This window comes from Chrysemys picta, chromosome 4 (assembly GCF_011386835.1).
Source record: "Chrysemys picta bellii isolate R12L10 chromosome 4, ASM1138683v2, whole genome shotgun sequence".
NCBI lineage: Eukaryota > Metazoa > Chordata > Testudines > Emydidae > Chrysemys > Chrysemys picta.
In genome coordinates this window covers 18,127,790-18,150,213 of record NC_088794.1, presented here as the reverse complement: position 1 = coordinate 18,150,213, position 22,424 = coordinate 18,127,790, and the positions used below count along the sequence as shown (strand labels likewise).

At 42.5% G+C, this 22,424-nt stretch overlaps 1 protein-coding gene and 1 long non-coding RNA gene across 3 annotated transcripts in view; one reads left to right on the top strand and one right to left on the bottom strand.

The window, feature by feature from the left end:
* The window catches only part of LOC135982902 (uncharacterized), a 28,641-nt gene extending 11,917 nt beyond the window's left edge, over positions 1–16,724 (top strand). Inside the window, exons 4-5 of the long non-coding RNA XR_010600380.1 lie at positions 12,429–12,501; positions 16,594–16,724. This is a non-coding gene — a long non-coding RNA (uncharacterized LOC135982902). The remainder of the gene's footprint in view (positions 1–12,428; positions 12,502–16,593) is intronic.
* LOC135982901 (polymeric immunoglobulin receptor-like) lies at positions 1,141–16,759 on the bottom strand. 2 transcript variants are annotated; one of them, XM_065591491.1, is made up of 12 exons: positions 16,402–16,735; positions 11,325–11,478; positions 9,743–10,123; positions 9,071–9,400; positions 8,567–8,896; positions 7,089–7,284; positions 6,843–6,965; positions 6,599–6,721; positions 4,644–4,762; positions 3,801–3,935; positions 2,479–2,544; positions 1,141–1,459 (listed from the first exon to the last, which is right to left on the bottom strand). In XM_065591491.1, exons 2-11 carry the CDS (start codon positions 11,359–11,361, stop codon positions 2,483–2,485), a joined length of 1,836 nt encoding a protein of 611 aa, XP_065447563.1. In that variant the 5' UTR covers positions 11,362–11,478; positions 16,402–16,735; the 3' UTR covers positions 1,141–1,459; positions 2,479–2,482. The 2 variants fall into 2 exon arrangements, with proteins under 2 accessions (XP_065447563.1, XP_065447564.1); XM_065591492.1 differs by lacking the exon at positions 6,843–6,965 and having other exon boundaries at positions 16,402–16,759.
* Positions 16,760–22,424: the final 5,665 nt, after the last annotated feature.

Below are 22,424 nucleotides of genomic sequence, written 5' to 3'. Positions count from 1 at the left end.
AAGTAAGGTGCCATCGGAAACCCGACCACATGGCAAACTAAAATGATAAAGTATCCCTTTGTGAGGGATCAATCATTAATTTGCTCTCGGTATGGACTAATTGTTTTTAAACCATGATTTCCTTTAAGCTGAAATGCAACCCTAAACTTTCACTATTCATTTCCAGAGAGCTATAAGCAGAAAGTTGCCCAGATGTAGCAGAGGAATTGTCACCACACAAGGGGAGCACTGGTTAATTTTTAAACAACATGTAGGCCATCTTGTTTGGTTTCAGTCTTACCAAAATCTGGGCTCATTATTTCTCTGTAGACATTTCCAATCAATCTCTTTTGTTTTGGATGTCTACGTGCCACTGCCCTATGCTGTCTTTCCTTCTCGTCGTTGTTTGCCCTGAGGAATAGAGTTTTTAAGAGCATCTGTGACTGAATAGTTTGTAACTGGCACTAGTTTGGCATTTGAAGAGTGTGCAAAATGAATGCAATGCACACGGCGGGGGTATGAAAGGGTTGTTGCTGGAAAACTAACCCAGAAACTGGCCTGGTGACTCTAAATGAGCTGGAATTACATGAGCATATTTACCTGGCTTTAACTGACAAGGAAGCGTCCTCCTGCCAAACTACAGGCTTCCAATGCATTCTGGTTTCTCAGACAACAAACCTTAGCTGTTACTTCTCAGTCCCAAGTATGGTGTATAACATAGCACCTACTTCACCCATTAGAACCAAGGACCTTATTTGGATCTGAGCTAAAGTCAGGCTAAAATGGTTTGATAATGGGTAGCTCTGAGGTAGAGATGGATTAAAACCAGGGCCAGTTATCCAGATCCCCTGCACTTAGATATGAGTCTCAGATCTCAACCGCCTCTGGTTTTAGTTTTGCAATACAAAACCTGATGGGTGAGGATTTTCAAAAGCCAAAACCACTCCTCCGTTTTTGCCCATCTCCAAGATAAATAAACAGTGTTTCAGTCTGACGTTCATTCGGGCTTGCTACCCGTACACATTCATCATGGCTAATGTGCCACATGGATGCTTCTGTGTTCCCCTTGCAGTCCCTACATAGAGCCTTCAGTCGTTAATGTTTTGCCTGAAGTATACATATAAAAGAGACATGTTGCTCAATAAGAGTTACATAAATATCTTGGCTGTAAAATAGACATTTTATTCTCTGTTTAGCAAACAATCCAACTAAATGTGCAGTCTGTAGTTCTTCTGCACTTTATATAATGTGCAGTTAAATGAAATGCATCCTGTTGCGGATGGGAATAAGCTAAGAGTTGAGCTGTGCGATCTGCAATTTATAGCGATGTCTATCTTGTAAGTCAGCTGCTGAGTTTGTGAATACCCTGATTTGGAAGATAGGGAATCCTGCCCTATTTCCCTTGAGACTTCAGCAACTGGTACTTCATTGTGTGTAGCCGGCAGATGTCATTGGGAGAGCAACATTTTCCATTGGATCCCTGCAAAAACAGAGGAAAAAATATTAGCTGCTATCGTCTCTGGCTAATATTTTCAGAAAAGATTTTGGGTGCTTCTATCCGTGGGTGCCCAACCTGAGATACCTTTTAAAAAGCACTTGTACAAGAGCTGGGTATTATGGGGCCTGATTTTTCAGAAAGTGCTAAGCACCCACCCTCTAAAACTCAGGCCCTTTTAAGTTATTGCAAGATGGGCACCCAAAATCAATGAGAACTTTTGAAATTCTTGGCCTCTGTTCATACTTTTTTGGACTCTCAAACTGTTAAATGTGATAATTGCTTTTGCTACTGATTGCTTCCCCCCCCAAAGCCCTAGATTTTAAGCAAATAAATTCTCTCTTATATATTAGAAACCTAAAAACATTAGGTTGAATAAAAATCCCTTGTAAAAAATACTATATTATTCTAAAATAAGGGCCCACAAACTATTGTAATTTGTACATTTTTGTTCAGGTTTATGTTACCATCTGCATTATTTTCTAGATTTCCGACATCATGACTGACATTTTCCAAAGCCATTTTCAAAGGATTTGGATGGCTAATTCCCACTGAAAGGAATAGGAATTATGTCTCCAGACTCCCTAAACAGCTTTGAAAATCTTGGCATACATCAATAGAAGATCTGCTACCTATTTCTATTGAAGTCAGTGGACGTTTTGCTATTGGCTTCATTGGAAGTGCAAACATGAACAGGCCTCTATTGTTTGCCTGAAATCTATGGTTGGGTCAGTCTAATGAAATTTTGCACTCTCTGGGCCAAATTTTCTGCTGGTATAAATGGTACAACTCTTTTGGTGTTTCACCCATTTACACTAGTATGGAATTGGGCCCTATATATTTTCACAAAATGTCATCAAATCACTATAACTTTCTTCCTGTTTTGACCATTCCTCAGTGGAGAAGAGTACATTTTACTGATATCAAATGCCACAAAATGGGGATCTCTTAAGGTTTTTCAATTGTCTCAGCTAACATTCTGAGAGAACCCCACCGTTTGTTACCTTGTTAGAAAAACTTAGAGATTTCATCTGGGTCACCCGGATCTTTCAACAGTCGTGAAGCATGTTCTGCGCACACGGAACAGAAGAGTTGGAATGATTGCAACATAATGAACAAAAAAGGTTTCTGTGTAGCCCTGTGATAGGTCATGAGCAATCAAATATTTTTAATTGACTGCAAACAAGAAAACAGGGAACTCACTGGCTTTGAGTAAGCAATCCAGCAATACATTTATAATCTTAACAAGCAGCCTGTTCCAAAGCCTGTTAAAGTCGATGGCTTAAAGCCATATAATTAGGCAAAGAAATGAGGAAGTCTTTTTTGTTCTATTCAGGATACAAAATTATATTCCTGGACCAGCACTCTACCTGCTGTATGTAGACATCTACTGACTATTCTGTATGAAGAACAGGAGTACTTGTGGCACCTTAGAAACTAACAACTTTATTAGAGCATAAGCTTTCGTGGACTACAGCCCACTTCTTCGGGCTGTAGTCCACGAAAGCTTATGCTCTAATACAGTTGTTAGTCTCTAAGGTGCCCCAAGTACTCCTGTTCTTTTTGCGGATACAGACTAACACGGCTGCTACTCTGAAACCTGTATTCTGTATGAGTACAAATATAGGATATTCAATTAAGGTCTAATCCGGCAAACCCTCAACATGGAACTCCCATTACTCCTATACTTCCAGGAGAATTTTACCCTTAGATATATTTCTTGTCTATAAACTGGGGAAAACACCCACAATATAGTATGGGACACCACATACCCAGTGCTACAGAAAATCCTAAAATAGCTAGACAGATACTAAGGTTGGGGGAAAGAGTTCAAGTGATTTCATTTAGCTCCCACTGAAATTAATGCGATTTGAGTGCCTGACCGGTAAATGTGGGGATAAATTAAAATATATCAATAATCAGAAGTGGAATCAGGCAAATATGATCAGGCAAAAAGCAGAATGAATTCCAAGATACTCAAGGTGGTAAAAAATGTTAAGCTTTTGATATTTCAATAAAAACTTTTGCAAGAAAAAATTTGTTTAGTTTTTTTTTTTCAACTCACTTATGGAATGGTCCACATTTTTAAAAAAACCTGAAATTTCAATGAAAAAATTCCTGAAAAGTTTTGTGGGTGAGTTTGTGGTCTTGTGTTTGTGTACGCGTGCGCATGAGTGCGTGTATGTGACAATGTTTCTGCATTTTTTTGACCAGCTCTCCCTGACTCTCACTGACCGTGCCTTTTGCACAGACTTTAGCTTTGTTTTTAACTGTCCTCTAACCAGGGAGAGGATATTTGAGCACAGAATCCAGAATATGTGTCTACCTTTGTCATGGCCCCACACAGGTTCATATTGCTTTGCTGGATCCACGTTTTCCTCCATCATTTGCTCTTCTAAGCACTTTAAATCAGTCAAGGTTACTTTTGCTTCAAGGTTTCTCACAGAACTTCCGTTCATCTCTAAAAAGAGATACAAAGATGCCTGTTGACTTCAGTAGACATATGTTCAGGCCTATAGTTTCTTGTTGTTGTGTTCCTTGTGACTGAATAAGATATAGCTGCCAGACGCTGCATTCATTAAAGTTCTCTTTCAGTTTCTAAATTCATCTCTTATAAGACAATCGATTCTTCAGTGAGATTTAACAGCATTTTCGTGTCCTGGTGAAGGATACCAACACAGAACATCTGCAGGTAATGATTATTCTAGTAAACCTTTGCACCATTGGGAAAGGAGCTGCTACGCTATGGGTTTGTATCAAAGAGCAAGCGGTGTGCCCCATATCCTGCACCATTAAATGTCTTTAATGGGAGCTTTTGTCATTGACTCCTATAAGTGAAGGATCGAGCCCTTTATACTCCTAATTTTCCAAATGACGATGGAACAATAAAGCTGTGATGTTTGTTCCCTGCATGAAGAGCAGGCTTTGCTTTCCGTTTGGAATGATCTTCACTTTCGATTAAAAGCAAGAAAGAACAAAAGTGAAGTCTCCTTGGCAGAGTTCACTGTGTATGTGTCTGCTGTGACAGGCTGCATTGAGCTGAATACAAAATGCCGGTTTCTGCCGAGGGCAGTTTTGAGAGATTTAGAAGTGTTGCACTCACAAAACCAAGGCACATGGCTAAACACAACCCAAAAACCATCAGCAGAAGGTTGCCGCTCTGACTTACCCTTCTTCTTGTGAAGCTTGACTTTAATAAATATAAGAGTAATAATAGCAACAAGAAGCAGCAGCACAATGAGGGCTGGGATCACAACTGGAAGCAGTTGCAGTTCACTTGTTGATGAGCTGGAAAGATAAAGTACCAGGATTAAATGCGATTTAGTGACAGGGATTGTGCGCATTAAGGTGCCTTAACATTGGCTGGGTTTGCATGTAGCACAGCTGCTTGCTGCAGGCTGAAACGTGAACCAAAAAAGTGGTAAACACTCAACCCGAATCGAAGGAGAACAGTCAACAAGGCCAAGTGGCAAATAAGCCATTAGATCTGGAGTAGCTACTCATGGCTGTGCCCCACTCAGTGGAATTTATAGTGCTGGCTGAATTACATCCTGCAGAATGCAATCTCATGGCTCCTGTTTTACAAGTTCCCAGGTTTGGTTACAGCTCTCTCTTTATAGGTTCTTACAGTTCCCATCACCATGGTATCAGACAGCCCCTGACTACCGTCTCTGTGCAAAATCTATAGGGCTACAGTCAGACTGGAAATCTCAAGAGCTCCATATGCACAGAGTAAATTACGTTTGCTACTACACAGAAATCTGGGACTTCAATCCATCAGAATGACATCTTGCCTATAGACGATAATGGACTACCCCCAATCACACAGGGGGTATGGGAATGGAAAGAGTGTTCTTTTGGAAGATGGCGCTGCTTGTATTCAGCTCTAGGGGAAGCAGGAGCTGTGGTGAGAGGCTCTGTCTGTGTTACATTTTATTATACAATGTGGTCTTGCCTCAATCCTTTTGGGTACTGCGCATGTAATGCTAATATATATTTTCTCCCTGGTGAATCCCCAAAGCTCCTTACAAACAGATAAACAAAGTACAGGAGGAAAATCCATTCACCCACCACCGAAATGTAACAGCTGCTCACAGCAACATTACATATACAGTTTGGGACAGGAAGTGAAGCAAAATATTTGCACCCAGTTAAAATTATTGGGAGGATATAAGGAAGCAGAAACTTAGCCTGGGCACTGGTCTTAGCAACTGCAGAAAAGTGACATGGACTCATTGCTGACCACAGTGGCACCGCCTCCAAAACCAGTGCTTGCCACAACACAGCCTCCTCCAGCACCCCAGTGGGGTATTGATTGGCTACTCACTCAAATTGAGGCGTGGCACCTACTGAATCACCCACATCACTTCCTGCAGCACTGAAGTTTCCCTGCAGATTTCCTCTCCCAGTACTAATCACAGGAACATAAGAATGGCCAGACTGGATCTGACCTGTGGTCCATCCGATCCACTGTCCTGTCTCTGGTCCTCTGCAGTTGTTTCAGAGGAAGATGCAAGAACCTTGCAGTCGGAGGACATGGGATAATCTGCCTCCCATATTAGGTCTCCTCTTAATCCATTATAGAGATTGGCTTAGGCCCTCAAGTATGAGGTTTTATATCTCTTTTAAAATTGGTTCACATTAATTATATTATATTATCTGTATAAATGTCCAATCCCTTTTTTACATCTTGCTAACTTATTTGGCCTTAACAACATCCTGTGGTGAGACATGCCACAGTCTAATTACTTTTTCACACAATGTGTGTTTCCTTTTATCAATTTTGAATTTGCCACCTTTTAGTTTCATTGAAGGTCCCCTGGTTCTTGTGTTCTGAGACAGAGAGACTAGAAGCTCTCCCCATCAACCTCCTCTGACCATTTATTATTTTATAGACTTTTATCATATCCCTTATTAGTCATTTCTTTTCCAGTCCAGTCCTGCTTAGTTTCTTATCCCATCAGATCTCCTAGCACAAGGTGGAATTGCTGCAGGATCAAATATTTTTCTATTTTCTTCATATAAAGTATTTTAAATGAAGTGAATCCAAAGAATCTGAATAGACTTAGTGTAAGTTGACGTTGTCCATGTTGATTGGGGTAAGAAACATGTTCGCTAACTTACCTTTCATAAACTGCATTGCTAAAGGTTACAAATCTGTCTTCAGGGGTTGTTTTTTCCAATATTCCCTCCGTGACTCTGCTCGTGGGATATGTCTGACTTATGACATTTACATGAGTGGGGATGCTGTGGAGAGCAGATGTTGACAAAAGTATTTTAAATGAAGTGAATCCAAAGAATCTGAATAGACTTGGTGTAAGTTGACGTTGTCAATGTTGATTGGGGTAAAACATGTTTGTTAACTTACCTTTCATAGATTGCATTGCTAAAGGTTACAAATCTGTCTTCAGGGGTTGTTTTTTCCAATATTCCCTCCGTGACTCTGCTCATGGGATATGTCTGACTTATGATATTTACATGAGTGGGGATGCTGTGGAGAGCAGACGTTGACAAAAGTATTTTAAATGAAGTGAATCCAAAGAATCTGAATAGACGTAGTGTAAGTTGACGTTGTCCATGTTGATTGGGGTAAGAAACATGTTCGTTAACTTACCTTTCATAAACTACATTGCTAAAGGTTATAAATCTGTCTTCAGGGGTTGTTTTTTCCAATATTCCCTCCGTGACTCTGCTCATGGGATATGTCTGACTTATGACATTTACATGACTGGGGATGCTGTGGAGAGCAGACGTTGGTGATACTGGCCTCACAGATGCAGATGGTACTGGAGCTAGTGAAGAGAATGATTCTAACAAAGAAAATAGATAATTTCGGGGCTTGAATATTTACCCTTTGCACGTCTGACATTTTTTACCTGTGAAATGCACAGTGCATTCTTCCTGGTAACATTTTTCCACCCCTTTCATTTCACCTTTCAATCTGTGTCATGGACAAACATGCAGCACAAAAGGGACCACGTCTTTTTCACTGTGGCCTTTGACTGTACAGAATATTACGTATAAGTATTAATGAAATCCATGATCACTTTTGGCAAGTCAGACACTTTTGCCAATGGTCGCTATTTCTACCTTGTAAACTCTGGAGACTGCATAAAGACACCATCTGTTATGTAGAAATGTAAAATGGATACAGCATCCCTATTGCTGAAGTAGTGACCTCAGTTATTGGTTGTTTTGGGGTTTTTTTTTACTGTAGGATCCAATATCCAAAGGCTGGGAAACATCGCTATCTTTTTTCTACATTGAGGGTCTAAAGACTGAAAAGTATTTTTCTGACAAAACTTGTGTTGTTTATGCCTTAAACTGGGGGTGTGGAGGTGAAAAAAACTAACTCACTGATCCAATAGGGGAATTATTAAAAAATTGAGGTTGAGAAATAAGTTTGTCAGGTGATCTTCGAAGCAAGAGCTGTGTCTATCTCTGTGTTTCTCTGGCACCTACCACAGTGGAACCCTGATCATGACAGGGCACTACAATAATATAAGAACTAAATAATAACAATATTTAATATGATTTCTCTTTAGGGAGAGCTTTTCAAAGGCATCAAGTATAGATAAACATCCAACTTCCATTGAAAGCCAGTGGGAATTGGGCACCAAACTCCAATCTGTGCATTTGCAAATCTTCCCCTTAGTCTTGACTTTACCAAACATCTCCATTTCTGTCCATTAATTGTCTATCATTAGGCTGCTATTCTTTGATCAGCAACAGGATAAGAATTAAGCTGAGCAAAGCTTATTAATCAGTGTGATGACTTTTCTTATCACCTGTGGCTGGGAGGGACACATGGGCTATGATTCTCATAGACTCATAGACTCATAGACTTTAAGGTCAGAAGGGACCATTATGATCATCTGGTCTGACCCCCTGCATGCTGCAGGCCATAAAACCGTCCCTACCCCTTCCCTGGACTCTGCTGCTGAAGTCCCCAATCCTGCTACTAGTGACTTCAATCGGCAGAGACCCTCCTGCTAGAGATCCCTGCCCCATGCTGCGGAGGAAGGCGAGAATAAAAGAGAGAGAAAGAAGGAGGTATTAATCCCAATGGGTAAAGCCCCTCAAATCACATACCGTTTTGAACGAGTAACTTTATGGAGGATGTTTGCTCTGTGTCTCCATCTTTAGCCCCACACCAGTACCATCCTGCATCCGTTTCTTCCAGAGGGCTCATCACTACTGTGAAAGTCCCATTGTCCTGGTTATCACTGATTATCCGAATTCTTCCTTCAAATGCATCCTGTACAAATCCACTGGTATTCGACAAAAGGGAGCATCCCGCTTCCTTCCAGCTGCACCAGTATTTCATCTCATAATTCCGTTGTGGATCATAGTGGCACTTGGCAGACACCAAGCCTCCTTCAGATCCATTCAGGAGCCTGGGTTCCCTGGGAAGGGTTGACTCTACAGGTTGAGAATATACTGGGTTAGCCTTACAGACTCTTTAACTGATACTGCTGTGAATTTCCAACAAACACATGTTGGTTTTTGGGACCTTGAATGCAAATACAGTGCTGCTAGCAAATCTCTGTGTACAGCACCTTCTAAAAATTAATTGGTCTTTCTTTCTAGACTTACCTTCAGTCACTTGTAGATCTATGGTTCTTGCACTTTCAGAGTCACCAGGCATGGCCATCCCACACTTATACAGTCCAGAGTCCTCTTTTTTTAGTCTGTTTATCAAGATTTTGAAAGTACCAGAGCTTTCTTCAGGGTTAATAGAGATCCTTCCCTCGTAATTCGTGGCCACATAACCATCAGAGTCCGCTATGACAGAACAGCCAGTTTTTCCCAGTTTGCACCAGAATTTCTTTCCACCGCCTTTGACATTTTCAGGTTGGCATTGTATTGTCACTGACCCTCTGAGCTTCCCAAGCACAAGCTCTGGTGATTCAGATACATTAGAACCTGTTTAAATAGAACATACCAAAACATCTTAATGCAACTCCTATTTCATGTGGAACAATTTCCCTTTTTCTTCATTTTAAATTTCTTAACAGCTGTTTCAGTAAAATCTGAGTGCTTTGGAGAAAAAAAAAGTTCTAATCCTACAGGTAAATAACAGGGTCTTAACAAGGGGATGGGAAGGTATGAATAAGAAGTCAAAGTTGGTGCAACAACCACTGTCTTAGGTTGAAATGCTCAGGAGTTCAACACTTAGGACAGTGGAGCCAAACGACTCTGTAAATGTGGCACCAGAATATTTCAAGTCTGGTGTTGCAGACTCAGAAGAGAGATTTGGGTCTGTACCTTTTGCAATCAGCCTGTTGTGAAGGTCCCCAGCTACTGTACTTTCCAAAACGGTTAGATTCATGCTGACGAATAAGGCTTTATTGTTGTTACCGATGCCGTATCTGTAAGCCCCAGCGTCATTCTGCACCAGCTGTGTCATTTGTATTGTGAACGTGCCATTTTTAGGGAAGTCGGTGATGGATGCTCTGCCTTTGTAGTCTTTAGAGATGAAATTGTTGGTAGAAATGATGGTGTTGCAAACTCTTCTGGTTCCTGATATTTTACACCAATATTTTCTGTCATATCTGTTGGCTTTAATGGGTGGATAGATGCATTTGATAGTGATTGATCCTCCAACCTGACCTGTCAAAAACTTTGGTCCATATAAGGCACTTGAAACTGTTGTAAAAAAAAAAATGTAGAACATGCATTAGCCAATTAGAGGGCCAGAGCCTCAGCTGGTGTAAGACAGCATGGAAGTCAGTGGAGTCTTACTGATTTTCACCAGTTGACGATCTGACCCAGAAAGTGTAATAGTTATTCTGGATAATGTATGTTACTGTAGATCAGATCCAGGTCTCTCAAATCTCCTGTTTATTAAACTTTGCTTTAGAGGATAAAAGGTTGGATAAAACCCCTTGTTTGCATTGCGTATCAGCACATAGCCAAAAACTCTGAGCTCCTAATCAAATATTGCACAGTCTTTAGCCAGGTAAAACTCCTATTAATGCCAACAGGAATTTTCCCTGAGTTAAAAGCTGAGTGATGCATGCAGTATTTTGGCCATACAGATTATGGCCTATATTTAGTGATGAGCAAATCCCAAAATAATCATAAATAGTTAGTATTTACAAGGCCTGTTGTGCCCCTGCCTTGCAGCCTGTGTTGTCATTGACATCTGTATAAAATGCTTCCAAATCTGAATTCTCCATTCATGGCAGTAGTAGCATTTTACACCTACTTTGCAAATGTATCTTTCCATTGGCTTGTGGGCTTTTGGTCAGGCCTCAAATGGAGATACAGGGCTTGCTGCCCGGTTACCCCACATCTTATGTAGTAATTTACACCGGTTGTAAATTATCCTTCTGATCTGAAACCTTTTCATACGCCTCTGCACTCACTTTGCACTGATATTAACGGCTGCACGAGGTGCAGGGCAGTGGAGAATCAGGCATTTAATCCTGAAAGCACTTTACAATTAACTAATTTTCACAACACCCCTGTTAGAGAGAAAAGGTGGGTGAAGTAATATCTTGTATTGGACCAACTTCTTCTCCAGAGCTATGTGTAGCTCAAAAGCTTGTCTCTCTCTCTCTCCAACAACAGTTGGTCCAGGAAAAGCTATTACCTCACCCAGCTTGTCTCTCTAATATCCTGGGAGTGACACAGCTACAACAACACTGCATACAACACCCCTGTTGGACAGGTAGGTGTATCTTTTATCCATTGTGCAATGGGGACATATGACTCCAGCAGCCCTGCATAAGGCTTAATGTTCCCTCATTTTAAAGCCAGATTTACCTTTGTCCCCTGCAAGTGTGGTGTTCTCTCACTTTTATTACGGTGATTTGCATCAGGAATGTAGTTCCCAGCTACTCACCTTGTAGCAAAGTTAGTAAAACAATGAAGACAGCCATGTTTAATCTCCAAAAAGCGTTCACAAGGCAGACATCTGAATTTGACTCTGGATGTTTAACTCAAGATGTCCTTTCAGATTCAGGTGGAAATCTGAAGTCCTGACTTTTTCCTTTTACCTGTCATCAACCGTAAGGAAAAACAGATAAAAGTGTTACTGGGATTTTCCAGGGACTGTATGGAAGTGAGGCACCCAAACTGCATTGAAATTTCAACGGGAGCCAGACATCTAACTCCCCGATAGGGATCTGAAAATACGAGCCAGTGTGAAATGTCACAGACCCAATGGGAGGACGTTTGTTGAAGATGATAATGCTTTTGCACTTGCATGCAAGGATCTCAGAGCCTTTTGCCTAGAGAAGCAACTTGCCCAAAGTCACACCGTGAGCCAGTTGCAGATCTGGGACTAGAACTTGCATGCCAGTCTCTGAGGCTCCATGGGTCTGCTAGCTCCTGGACAGCTGCGTGTCCGCACAGCCACCTGCAGTGAAATAGGGAACATCAGCCTATGAGCCCTACAGTTTCAAGCACCACCAGCTATCCCACCCATGGCAGTCATGACTGGTGGAGCCTACTGTGTTCTCTGATGGGCCCTGACACACTATTTTAGGTTTAGGGAAAACACCTGGAGACTGTCTGTGCAGCTAGTGGGCTCCCTGGTTTGCAGCTGCAACAGACCTTACTGCATGCTCCCGATCCCTTGCCTTGCTCCTGGTTCCTGATACCTAGCCTCAGACCCCGGTCCCTTGCTCTGCACCTGACCCCTCACCGTCTCTCTGTTCCACTAACCCAGCTTCGGCAAGCTCAAATGGCTCCGACCCAGCTCATCGACCTCAACTCAGACCTGATCTTATGGCATGAGACTGATAGGTATTGCTGCGTCTGGCCTTGACCCTCTAGACTGAATTTGGACCCCATTCTCAAGTCCTCTCCAACCCAGGCCCTGGCCTTGACCTGTGCCCCAGTAGCTGGGATCCTGACAGAGTCCAGTGCTGTAATCCCTAGACCAGATTCTAAGTCTTATTGCATGCTCAGTTCAGAAAATAAACAACCTTTATTATTTGTACAGTGATGGACGTGGACAATAGGCCAACGCCACCAACCAGGAACTAAACCCCTGGCGGAGGATTTACAAAGTGAGGGTAAGAGCTGGTACTGCCTTTCACAGTACCACACATACTGAACAAATGCAGCATAGCGGTATAGAATCAGAGAGCTTTCAGTATTGTTCTGAAGGCGAGAGATGAGGCCTGGTGAATATTGAACAATAATAATACCTAGCTCTTATACAATGCTTTTGTATAAGACATCCAGAGAGTGACCAGGTATCATTATCCCCATTTTCCAGATGGGGATACTGAGGCACAAGAGGGCATCATCCAGCAGATCAGTGGTAGAGCCAGGACTAGCTCCCAGATCTCATGAGTCTCAGTCCAGTGGTGTAACCACTAGACCACCTTGGGATGGGAGGTTGTTTTAGGACAGGAAGAGAGAACAGTGCAGGTCTTCCCAGAGGATTCAGGGGGCCTGGGGAAAAGCAATTTCAGGGGCCCCTTCCATAAAAAAAAGCTGCAATACTATAGAACAGCCCTGGAACAGTGAGAGACAAACAGGTTGAACTTGTATGATCCTGGCATTGAGTGATGTTCAGTTTCTCAGGGAAGCACAAATCTGCCTAAATAAGGGCTCTAACTGGCCTTTCTGAGTCCACGAGCAGCCAAAGCTGTAGAGAAGAAATTAAAGATTTTTATCAGCTCAGCAAATTCCAGCAGAAACAGCAGGTGGTGCTTTGGGATTCCCCAAAAGTTCCGTACCAAGGGGAGACTGTCTTTTATTTATGATCTGCAAAAAATGACTCTCTTCCTCCCCTTCACTTCTTGTTGGAATTTTTTGGACAGCTTTGCTGCCACTTTTAGCTCTGAATCAAGACACTGTTCATGAATCCAACTCCCCGCTTTGGGGCAGACAGCGTTTGGAGTTACTTCCCCACTTGAGTTAAAAATTCACTTGGTGGTGTTTCGTTCTGAACAGGCTTTGTTACAGTTCTTGGCTCAGGAGTTGCTCAATCAGTGCGGTTAAAAACACCGCTTCCTACAGGCGCACAATGAAGGTGCACATTTGTAGTTGTGAGGTTAGTTGGGTCACCTCAAAGCATTTCTGGAGGCAAGAAAAGGGAAATGAAAAAGTTGTTAAATCCATAGTTGAAACCAACCATGGGTTTGGGCTACTGCAAAACTATTTAGCCACTTCTGTAAAGCAGTTGTCACGAAAAGTTCTAAAGGCTCATGGATCTTCTGATTGTTCACGGCAGGTATCTGCTGTGTTCTAGGCATGTCTCTTTGAAACATGAATAGAATATCAGTGCCATAAAGGAACTCCATCACATGTTCCAGTACAGGACTGGAACACAGCAGTGAAGTGGCTAAGTATTATCATGCCCGTTTACAAAGGGGGAAACTGAGGCACAGAGAAGTAAAGTGACTTGCCTAGAGCCTGTTGCCGAATGGAGAATAGAACCCAGGAATTCTGACCCCCAAGTCTATGCTCTAACCATTAGACTTTGCTGCCTCTTTGCCCATGGAATTTCCTGCAACCACCAATGATAGGGAGGGTGCAAGTTGTTAGAATGCAGGCAGATTAAAAATATTTATCAGTTAGCTTCACTTAGCTAAAAATTCAGGTAGAATACAACAGCAAAATTAACCTCTTCCTCTTCTGAGATCCTTAGGCAGGTACAAAAAGATTGCAGAACAGGTGGTGGTGGTGATGATGAAGGAGTATTACAGATAAAGATGGGACTCAGCCAAAACTCTGGGTCTGAACACCACTGAACTTTGAAAACCCAGATGAGATTTTTGTGTCTTGTTTTCTTCTCTTATGACGTTGTGGGCTCAGTCCTGCCCTCTGCTGTGCTAGGGCCCAATCCAAGTCCCTCCCTATAATGGCAACAAGACGTGGGAAGGGACATACTATAGGGAGTCTGACCCCACATAAAAGCAGCGGAGCAGGGTCCTGGGTCTATAGGAGAATGCAAGGAGCTGGGCCAGTCTGAGGCACCAGTTACCATATTCTATGCCACATGGTCTAGAGGGTAGGATCCATGTCCCCACCAAGCCACGCAGCTCCTATACTGCCATCAGCAATAAGTGCTGCCTGGCATGCATGTTGCTCCTGCTCAGTCATGTGAACTTAGCTCTTGCTACACTGTAATAAACCAATGAACCATGTGCAATGGGGCTGGGGAAATGTGTTCTTCTCTTTTTAGGCCACATGCTGAATTGGTTGTGATGAGGCAGCTGGCACAGGGAGTAGGAATCATCCTTACTTAACCCCTAGTTCGCAGTTCATGAGACACCAAATACAGCTCCACTGGCCACCTATTTCTTCATTTCATTTAATCTCTCTCTGTTTCTCTCCTGGGCCAGTACTGCCTTCAGTACAAAGGTAAATAGCCCCGGGGAGCTTTCAGTACATGAGGCAAAATCAACCTCATTTTCATCCAAACAAAATTACGCGGCTGCCCAAGTTATTCAACAACCTCGAAGTCCAAGTTCATAGTAGCCTGCGGGGGAAGGGTGCACCAATTTTAATAGAAATGAATCCGACTGGGTGAGGTTCTTTGGCCTGCGTTAAGCAGGAAGTCAAAGCAGATGATGATAATGGTGCCTTCTGATATTGAAATCTATGATACCAACCAACATCAAAAGGCTGTTTCATGAGTAACCCTGAGCCATGTATAAAACACCATGGGCCAAATTGTGGTCCAACGGGTGTCAACTCACATTGACTTCAACAGGACCAGACGTTAGCCCCTGGTCCCTAACACTGGACATTGCAAAGCTGGTCTGGCAGCATCGCTGCAGGAGTCACTTGGTCGTTACCACAAAGTGTATTGCTAATAGAGACAGACCAAGGACACCCAATTCATATCCAGATTTCAAAGGCACCCAAAGTTCAGCAGGTTCAGATGCAAGGTTCTGGTTTGGGCCCAACTGCAGCTGAAGATCTGTTGAGATTTGCTGCAAAATCTCACGAGAGTAGCCACTGTTATTTTGTTCATGTTTGATGAAGCTATCACATACTGGCATGGTCTGTTTATTAAAATTCTGATTTGGTGCCTATTGCCATGGTAACTGGGCACCTCACAACTGGCTTATAAATAAACAAGTTTAAACTAGTACGGCTCAGCAAAATGGGTGACTGGGAAAAAATCATAATAGTCGGAAACCCCTTGCTACAGGAATAGCCAGCTAATTAATCAAAAGTATGAATTTTATCCCACGCCATGATGATCACCAGTCTTGGGGTCCGGAAAGGGTGACAGTCCTTTACCAAGAGAGGAAGTAAAGGGATGAGTTTACAGGCAGAGAGAGAGACACCCTACTTAGTCTTCCTGACAAAATGGGAATCATGTTACCATCCAAAATAAGCCATGTCTTCTTTTTGTTGCACAGCACCAGTGACATTTAGTAATTCTGTAGGATGCTTTGCACAAGCACTTCCAGTATCAGGGCAGGGCCGGCTCCAGGTTGTCCGCCGCCCCAAGCAGCGGAGGGGGGGGAAAAAAAAGCCAACCGGTAGCACTTCGGCAGCGGACATGCCGCCCCAATAGCAGACGGAGTGCCGCCCCTTTGTATTGGCTGCCCCAAGCACCTGCTTCCTTAGCTGGTGCCTGGAGCCGGCCCTGTATCAGGGTAATTTTTAGCAAACTGCATTAAAAATCACTATAGTGCCATTACTGGAGTTTACAATGATCTATCTGTCTATTTATATTTCTCTCTATATTGTACACATCACTGCAGTATCATCATTAGTTTCATATCTGTTTCATATTGTATAACTACAGTTAGTGATGGCTGGTAAGACCCAAACATGTGTAGGTGAAAGTGACACGTGGAGTGCCAATTTATAGTGGCAGCTAGAAATAATGGTGCATTGAATACAGTAGACAGCACCTAACATTCTACCCTAAGGAAACGCTCTTCTATACAGATTGGCAGTAGATTAACACTTTGCTCCAAGAGTAAAATGATTTTACCTACCTTAAGTTACGATGAATCTTTACTGTAGACTTTCTCCTATGCCACATCCCAAGCTGGCTTTAGTCACCTGAGGGCTCTCCCACCTGGCAGCCCGGTTAGTATGTGTTCAGATCTTGATGTTTATTCCAATTTTTTATAAATGTCCAAAACTTACATATGGACCTATTAAGCTTTTCTTCTTCTCACATTCAGGCCTCTGGAATAGTTTCCTTTCCAGGCTGCTGTCACAGATTTGACACCAAGAAGGTATCAGAAGTGATTGAAGAACTTGACAGGAATGCGAGAAGTGCCATCCGCGCATGGAATATGGAACCCCAAACTACTTCTTATGTATTCAGCTCCTTTGTTCACAAGTGTTAATGAGGTAATAAATTTAAAAAAAAAAAGAGAAGTTATGATCAGAAACAGCTAGGATGAAGGAGAGGAATTCCCCTGCTTTCTGGGCAACAAGCAAACATTTTAACATGAAGCAGCCTGGTCTTCTCCATAGCACAGAGTTAAAGTAAGTCTAATATCCTTTTAGATCTGATGATATGTTACCAACCAAGATTCTATTGTGAATTCATTCATTAACTTCTTTTAATGGAACCTTTTAGCATCTTTTCTCTGCCCCCCTTCCTCAAATTTGCAGTTCAAATGAAAGAGAACATATTAACTTTCTAAAGTGCACCATTATTATTGTTATTGTGGTAGCACTTAGGAGCCCTAGTCATGGACCAGGATTCCACTGTGCTAGGTGCTGTACAAACACAGCACAAAAAGATGGTCCCTGCCCCAAAGAGCTCACAATCTAAGTAGAGTGACTATTACATTGAGAGCGCAGCATGAATATTGCCTCTTGATATCATAGATGCTGCATAACAAACACAATTACCTGGAAACAATCCCTTTTACTGAGCAATTTGAGCCTATTTTTAAGCATGTCTAGCATCCAAGTGCAGGTTTCCAATCTAAACCAAATGCAAATGCCCCGCAGATCAAAACTGAAATTCCTGGTAAATTCATTTGATCTCCTGGTGAGTAATCTCTAAAGGAATTTTAATGCACACCCAGAAGAATATTGAGTGAAATCCTTAAATTGAAACTAATGAGCGATTAGGGTTTAGCATGTCAGTCTTACTCAACAAGAGGACATCCCCTTGACATTAAGTATCAGAGGGGTAGCCGTGTTAGTCTGGATCTGTAAAAAGCGACAAAGAGTCCTGTGGCACCTTATAGACTAACAGAAGTATTGGAGCATAAGCTTTCATGGGTGAATACCCACTTCGTCAGATGCATCAAACGAAGTGGGTATTCACCCACGAAAGCTTATGCTCCAATACTTCTGTTAGTCTATAAAGTGCCACAGGACTCTTTGTCCCCCTTGACATTGTAATCCATGCAGTAGTATAAGTATTGACTATTAGATTCATGTACAACCAGTGCTTGTACTACTGGTAAAAACCATTCCCCCTCCCCTGTGCTGCTAGTCCCTCTGCAGAGCTGCCATCTGCTCACAGGGAGTCAGCAACTGCATTGTCTAAATACCAAGGAGACAGAAAAATTATTTAGAGAGGTTCCAGGGGAATCATAGGATGAAGTCCCTGGACTAACAGTTCCTCATCTGTAAATACTAGATACTAAGGTACTAGACCCATCTCCCCAGGATGTTGTGGGGATAAGAACATAAGAATGGCCTTACTGGGTCAGAGCAAAGGTCCATCTAGCCCACTATCCAGTCTGTGACAGTGGCCAATGCAAGGTGCTTCAGAGGGAGTGAACAGAACAGGGAATCATCAAGTGATCCATCCCCTGTCACTCATTCCCAGCTTCTGGCAAACAGAGGCTAGGGACACCGTTCCTTCCCATCCTGGCTATTAGCTATTGATGGACTCAGGGCTGGCTCTAGCATTTTTGCCATCCCAAGCAGCAAAAAAAAAAAAAAAAAAAAAAAGCCCCGATCGGCGGCAGCTCTACTGCCGCTTCATTCTACGGCGGCAATTCGGCAGCAGATCCTTCGCTCCGAGAGGGAGTGACGGCCCCGCAGCCGAATTGCCGCTGAATGGCCAGACGTGCTGCCCCCTCTTCATTGGCCGCCCCAGGCACCAGCTTGCTACACTGGTGCTTGGAGCTGGCCCTGGATGGACCTTTGATAAATACATTAAAGACTATGAAGTGCTTTGAGAGCTACTAATGAAAAGCACAATAGAAGAGCTAAGTGTTATTTTTTTATTATTGGATGAAATTAAGCAAAGTAAAATTCAGTCAATATGTCACCAAAATTTTTTCTAACAGTGAGATCGGTTAGACTGTAGAATAGTCTCCCAAAGGAAGCCCCCGTCTTTGAGTAATTTAAAATAAAATAATTGATAAAATGCTATAAGGAACAATCCTGCAATATTAGAGGGATGAAAAAGATGATGTAGCAGGTCTTTTCCATCTCATTTCTGTGATTTTAGTCAACATTCCAAGGGCATCTCCAGGGAGAACGTAACCCACCTCCAGATTTGTTCAGATTTAAATAATAATTTTAAAAGACCTCTATCCAAGGGTCCAGGTGCTCTATCACATCATTAATAATACAATAAACTCCTAGCAGCATTAAAATAACCATTTAACTCAGCCAAGCAGCCACCAAAGAAACCCCCAGGAATGTTTGGCGATGGACAGAGACTGATGGCGAATCATGGGTACATCTACACTACAGGGGGGAGTCGATTTAAGATACGCAAATTCAGCTACGTGAATAGCGTAGCTGAATTCGACATATCGCAGCCGACTTACCCCGTTGTGAGGACGGCGGCAAAATCGACTTCTGCCGCTTTCTGTCGGCGGCGCTTACTCCCACCTCCGCTGGTGGAGTAAGAGCGCCGATTCGGGGATCGATTGTCACATCCCGACGGGACGCGATAAATCGATGCCCGAGAGGTCGATTTCTACCCGCCGATTCAGGCGGGTAGTATAGACCTAGCCTGAGACAATCAACGTTCCTCAGTCACTTCTATTTATTATGGGAAGTGCAAGCCACACAATCTCAACAACATGAGACAATTGCCTGCAGCCATCCCATGGCAGGTGGGGAAGACTTGTGCATTCCAGGCTAGTCAGTTACAGACATGCTAATGAAATAAAATCATATTAGAGCATTGAAACATAGCCCAACTGAACCAATCGCCAGAAGACAGGGTTAAGAAACAAGAGAAGCAAAGAGCATAATCCCAAAGTGCCCTGGACTTCATTTGAAAATATCTTTTGCCTGGCTCAGTAACTGAGTTTGAATTATTCATGTAATTTTTATCATGGTGCATTTTATATGTTGCTTGTTTGGTGGCTTTAATGTTGTTTTGTGGGATGGGTCACATTGTAAAAAGGTGCCATGCAAAGAAAATTAAAACCAAGGTGACTGCTACTGCTCTGCAGTGACAAAGTTCAGACATTTATAATGCCAGGGTTAACATGGTTACTACTGCAATTTGGTTTTGATAGGTAAATTTTAATGTGTGGTTGCAGCTAGAGTAATGATAATACTCATTTCCTACTGGGAATTGGAGAGAGAATTAAGAACGAGTCATTCATACCCACATAATTTCAGATTAGCTCTAAATAAATTGCCTTAATTAAGAAGGGAAAAGTAGCTAAGATGTGTGTGTGTGCACACGAGATTCTTTCCCTGGAGATTTTCAGCTGTGATTTCTTCAAGGGAAAATGTGGGAATAGAAAAAGTCAATCAGACGTATTGTTGAGACTGCTCCAGAGTAAAATGTGGCCCTGACACTTTGTATTTTCATGAGGTGTGTAGCAACAGTGATGTCAGAAATGGCCCAGAATTCTCATTCATGAGACACATGGAAGAGTTAACATGATCTATCTATTAGAGGGCTTGTTCTTTTTTTTTTTTTTTAAGTGGTAAAAGGATTTTAAAGGTCCTGATCTTGCATTCCTCATTTTGGAGGCCCACTGAAAACTGAGTCCACATTGTTTGCAAGTCAGTCTATGAAGATCTTTGGAACCCTGAGAGATGAAGGCAAATCTTCATTAAGCAGATCTGCATTCTTTATCATGTTATGATTAGTTCTACCGCGGCAATAATCTCTATTGCTCTGTGCTGGATCTGCACAATAAACAGCTTTCGAAATTGATTAAACAGCTCAGCAACTATTCACCCTCAAACAATTTATTGCTCCATAAATTGTGGAGCAATAAGAGACAATAGAGATTGACCCACTGTTCCCCATCACGTTCTATGTACAGTCTAGGGTTGCCAGCCCTCCAGGATTGGCCTGGAGTCTCCAGGAATTAAAGATTAATCTTTAATTAAGGATTATGTGATGTGATTAAATCTCCAGGAATACATCCAACCAAAATTGGCAACCCTAGTCCAGTCCTTAGTGTGGCATACACACCGAACAAACCACAGGCGTTTGACAGGGCTCTGTAGGACCCACCTAGTCACGCTATCCATTTTGGGAGCTTCTTCCAACACACCTGTAGGGAACCCAACATGGTGGCTGGATGGGGAACATGCAGGTCTTTGAGTTCCCCAGGCCAACAGCTCTCTTTCTACAGCGATACTTTTCAGTCCTAGCACTCCACAGATACCATTTCATTATGTGCACGGGGTGCCTTCCACTAGTGCAAATAAGGAGATGTCCCGCTGAGGTCACTGGAAGTCAATGGAATTAAACCAGTGTATCTGAAAGGAGAATCAAGCACAGACTATTCCCTTCTTAAATTAGTGCTGAGTTGACAGCCCTAAAGAGTGAAGTTCCCTATCTCTCCCTGCAGCTGTTGCAGCACAGGCAAGTAACCCAGAAGGGAGGGGAAAGCATCTGTGAGGGGAGGGGATTTGCTAAATGGATAATCAAACATTGAACCAAAGGGCCAAATCCTCGAGCCACTGCCTCAATTCTCCCTTGGTCCTGACTGGCAAACTCCTGAATCTTCAATTGAAGCCTTGACTGAGTGCGTAAGCAGCTGAGCAGTTTGCCCCCACTGAAATTAGAGATGCAAACCAGAGCTCAGTTCACTTCTCGACCACACTCTGGGCGTGCAGGATGTGCCTTGTAATAGATATTTTGATTTTTGCTCAATCTGGTTTTAAATTGCATTAGAGTTGGGGCTTCTATCACTTCCCTTAGGAATATCTTCCACAGTCTAACAGATCTCTCAGAGTAAGATTCGCCTCGTGCAGAAGAACGTAAGCAACATTTAAGCCCTATTTTGAGGGTTTAAGTGGGGCCTGTGCTTTGTGCTAGCTCTCTGCATGCTGAGAAATTTCCTCAAATTCTAGGGATTATGTCCCGGTATTCAGCTTGAATTTTTTTTTTCTTAATTTCACTCCATTACTCCTAGCTCTATCCTGTGGGATGATAAGCAGTTCCCTCTCACCTTGGGGTTTATACCTTCGTGTGTAAGCTCTTATCATATATACAGGCCTAAATTTTCAAATGTGCCCAGTGATTTTGAATGTCTCTGTTTCTGTGCCCACTTTAAAGGGGATTGCTTTTCCCCAGTGTGGAGCATCCACCCTCTGAAAATGAAGCCGCTTTAAGGTCTCAAGTTGGGCTACCAAAATCAGTAGTAACTTCTGAAATTTGGAATTCTTGGGTTATAAGAACATAAGAACATAAGAACGGCCGTACTGGGTCAGACCAAAGGTCCATCTAGCCCAGTATCCTGTCTACCAACAGTGGCCAATGCCAGTTGCCCCAGAGGGAGTGAACCTAACAGGTAATGATCAAGTTATCTCTCTCCTGCCATCCATCTCCACCCTCTGACAAACAGGGGCTAGGGACACCATTCCTTACCCATTGTGGCTAATAGCCATTAATGGACTTAACCTCCATGAATTTATCCAGTTCTCATTTAAATGCTTTTATAGTCCTAGCCTTCACAACCTCTTCAGGTAAGGAGTTCCACAAGTTGACTGTGTGCTGTGTGAAGAAGAACTTCCTTTTATTTGTTTTAAACCTGCTGCCTATTAATTTAATTTGGTGACCTCTAGTTCTTGGTTCTGACTAATCACATGAGATATAAATACATCC

Coding starts and splice junctions, on each gene's coding strand:
- LOC135982901 (XM_065591491.1), bottom strand. CDS start 11,361: ATGGCTGTCTTCATTGTTTTACTAACTTTGCTACAAG. Junction 8,897..9,070: donor AGATCTACAAGTGACTGAAG/GTAAGTCTAGAA, acceptor CTCAACCTGTAG/AGTCAACCCTTCCCAGGGAA. Junction 6,722..6,842: donor AGCAATGCAATCTATGAAAG/GTAAGTTAACAA, acceptor TGCTCTCCACAG/CATCCCCACTCATGTAAATG.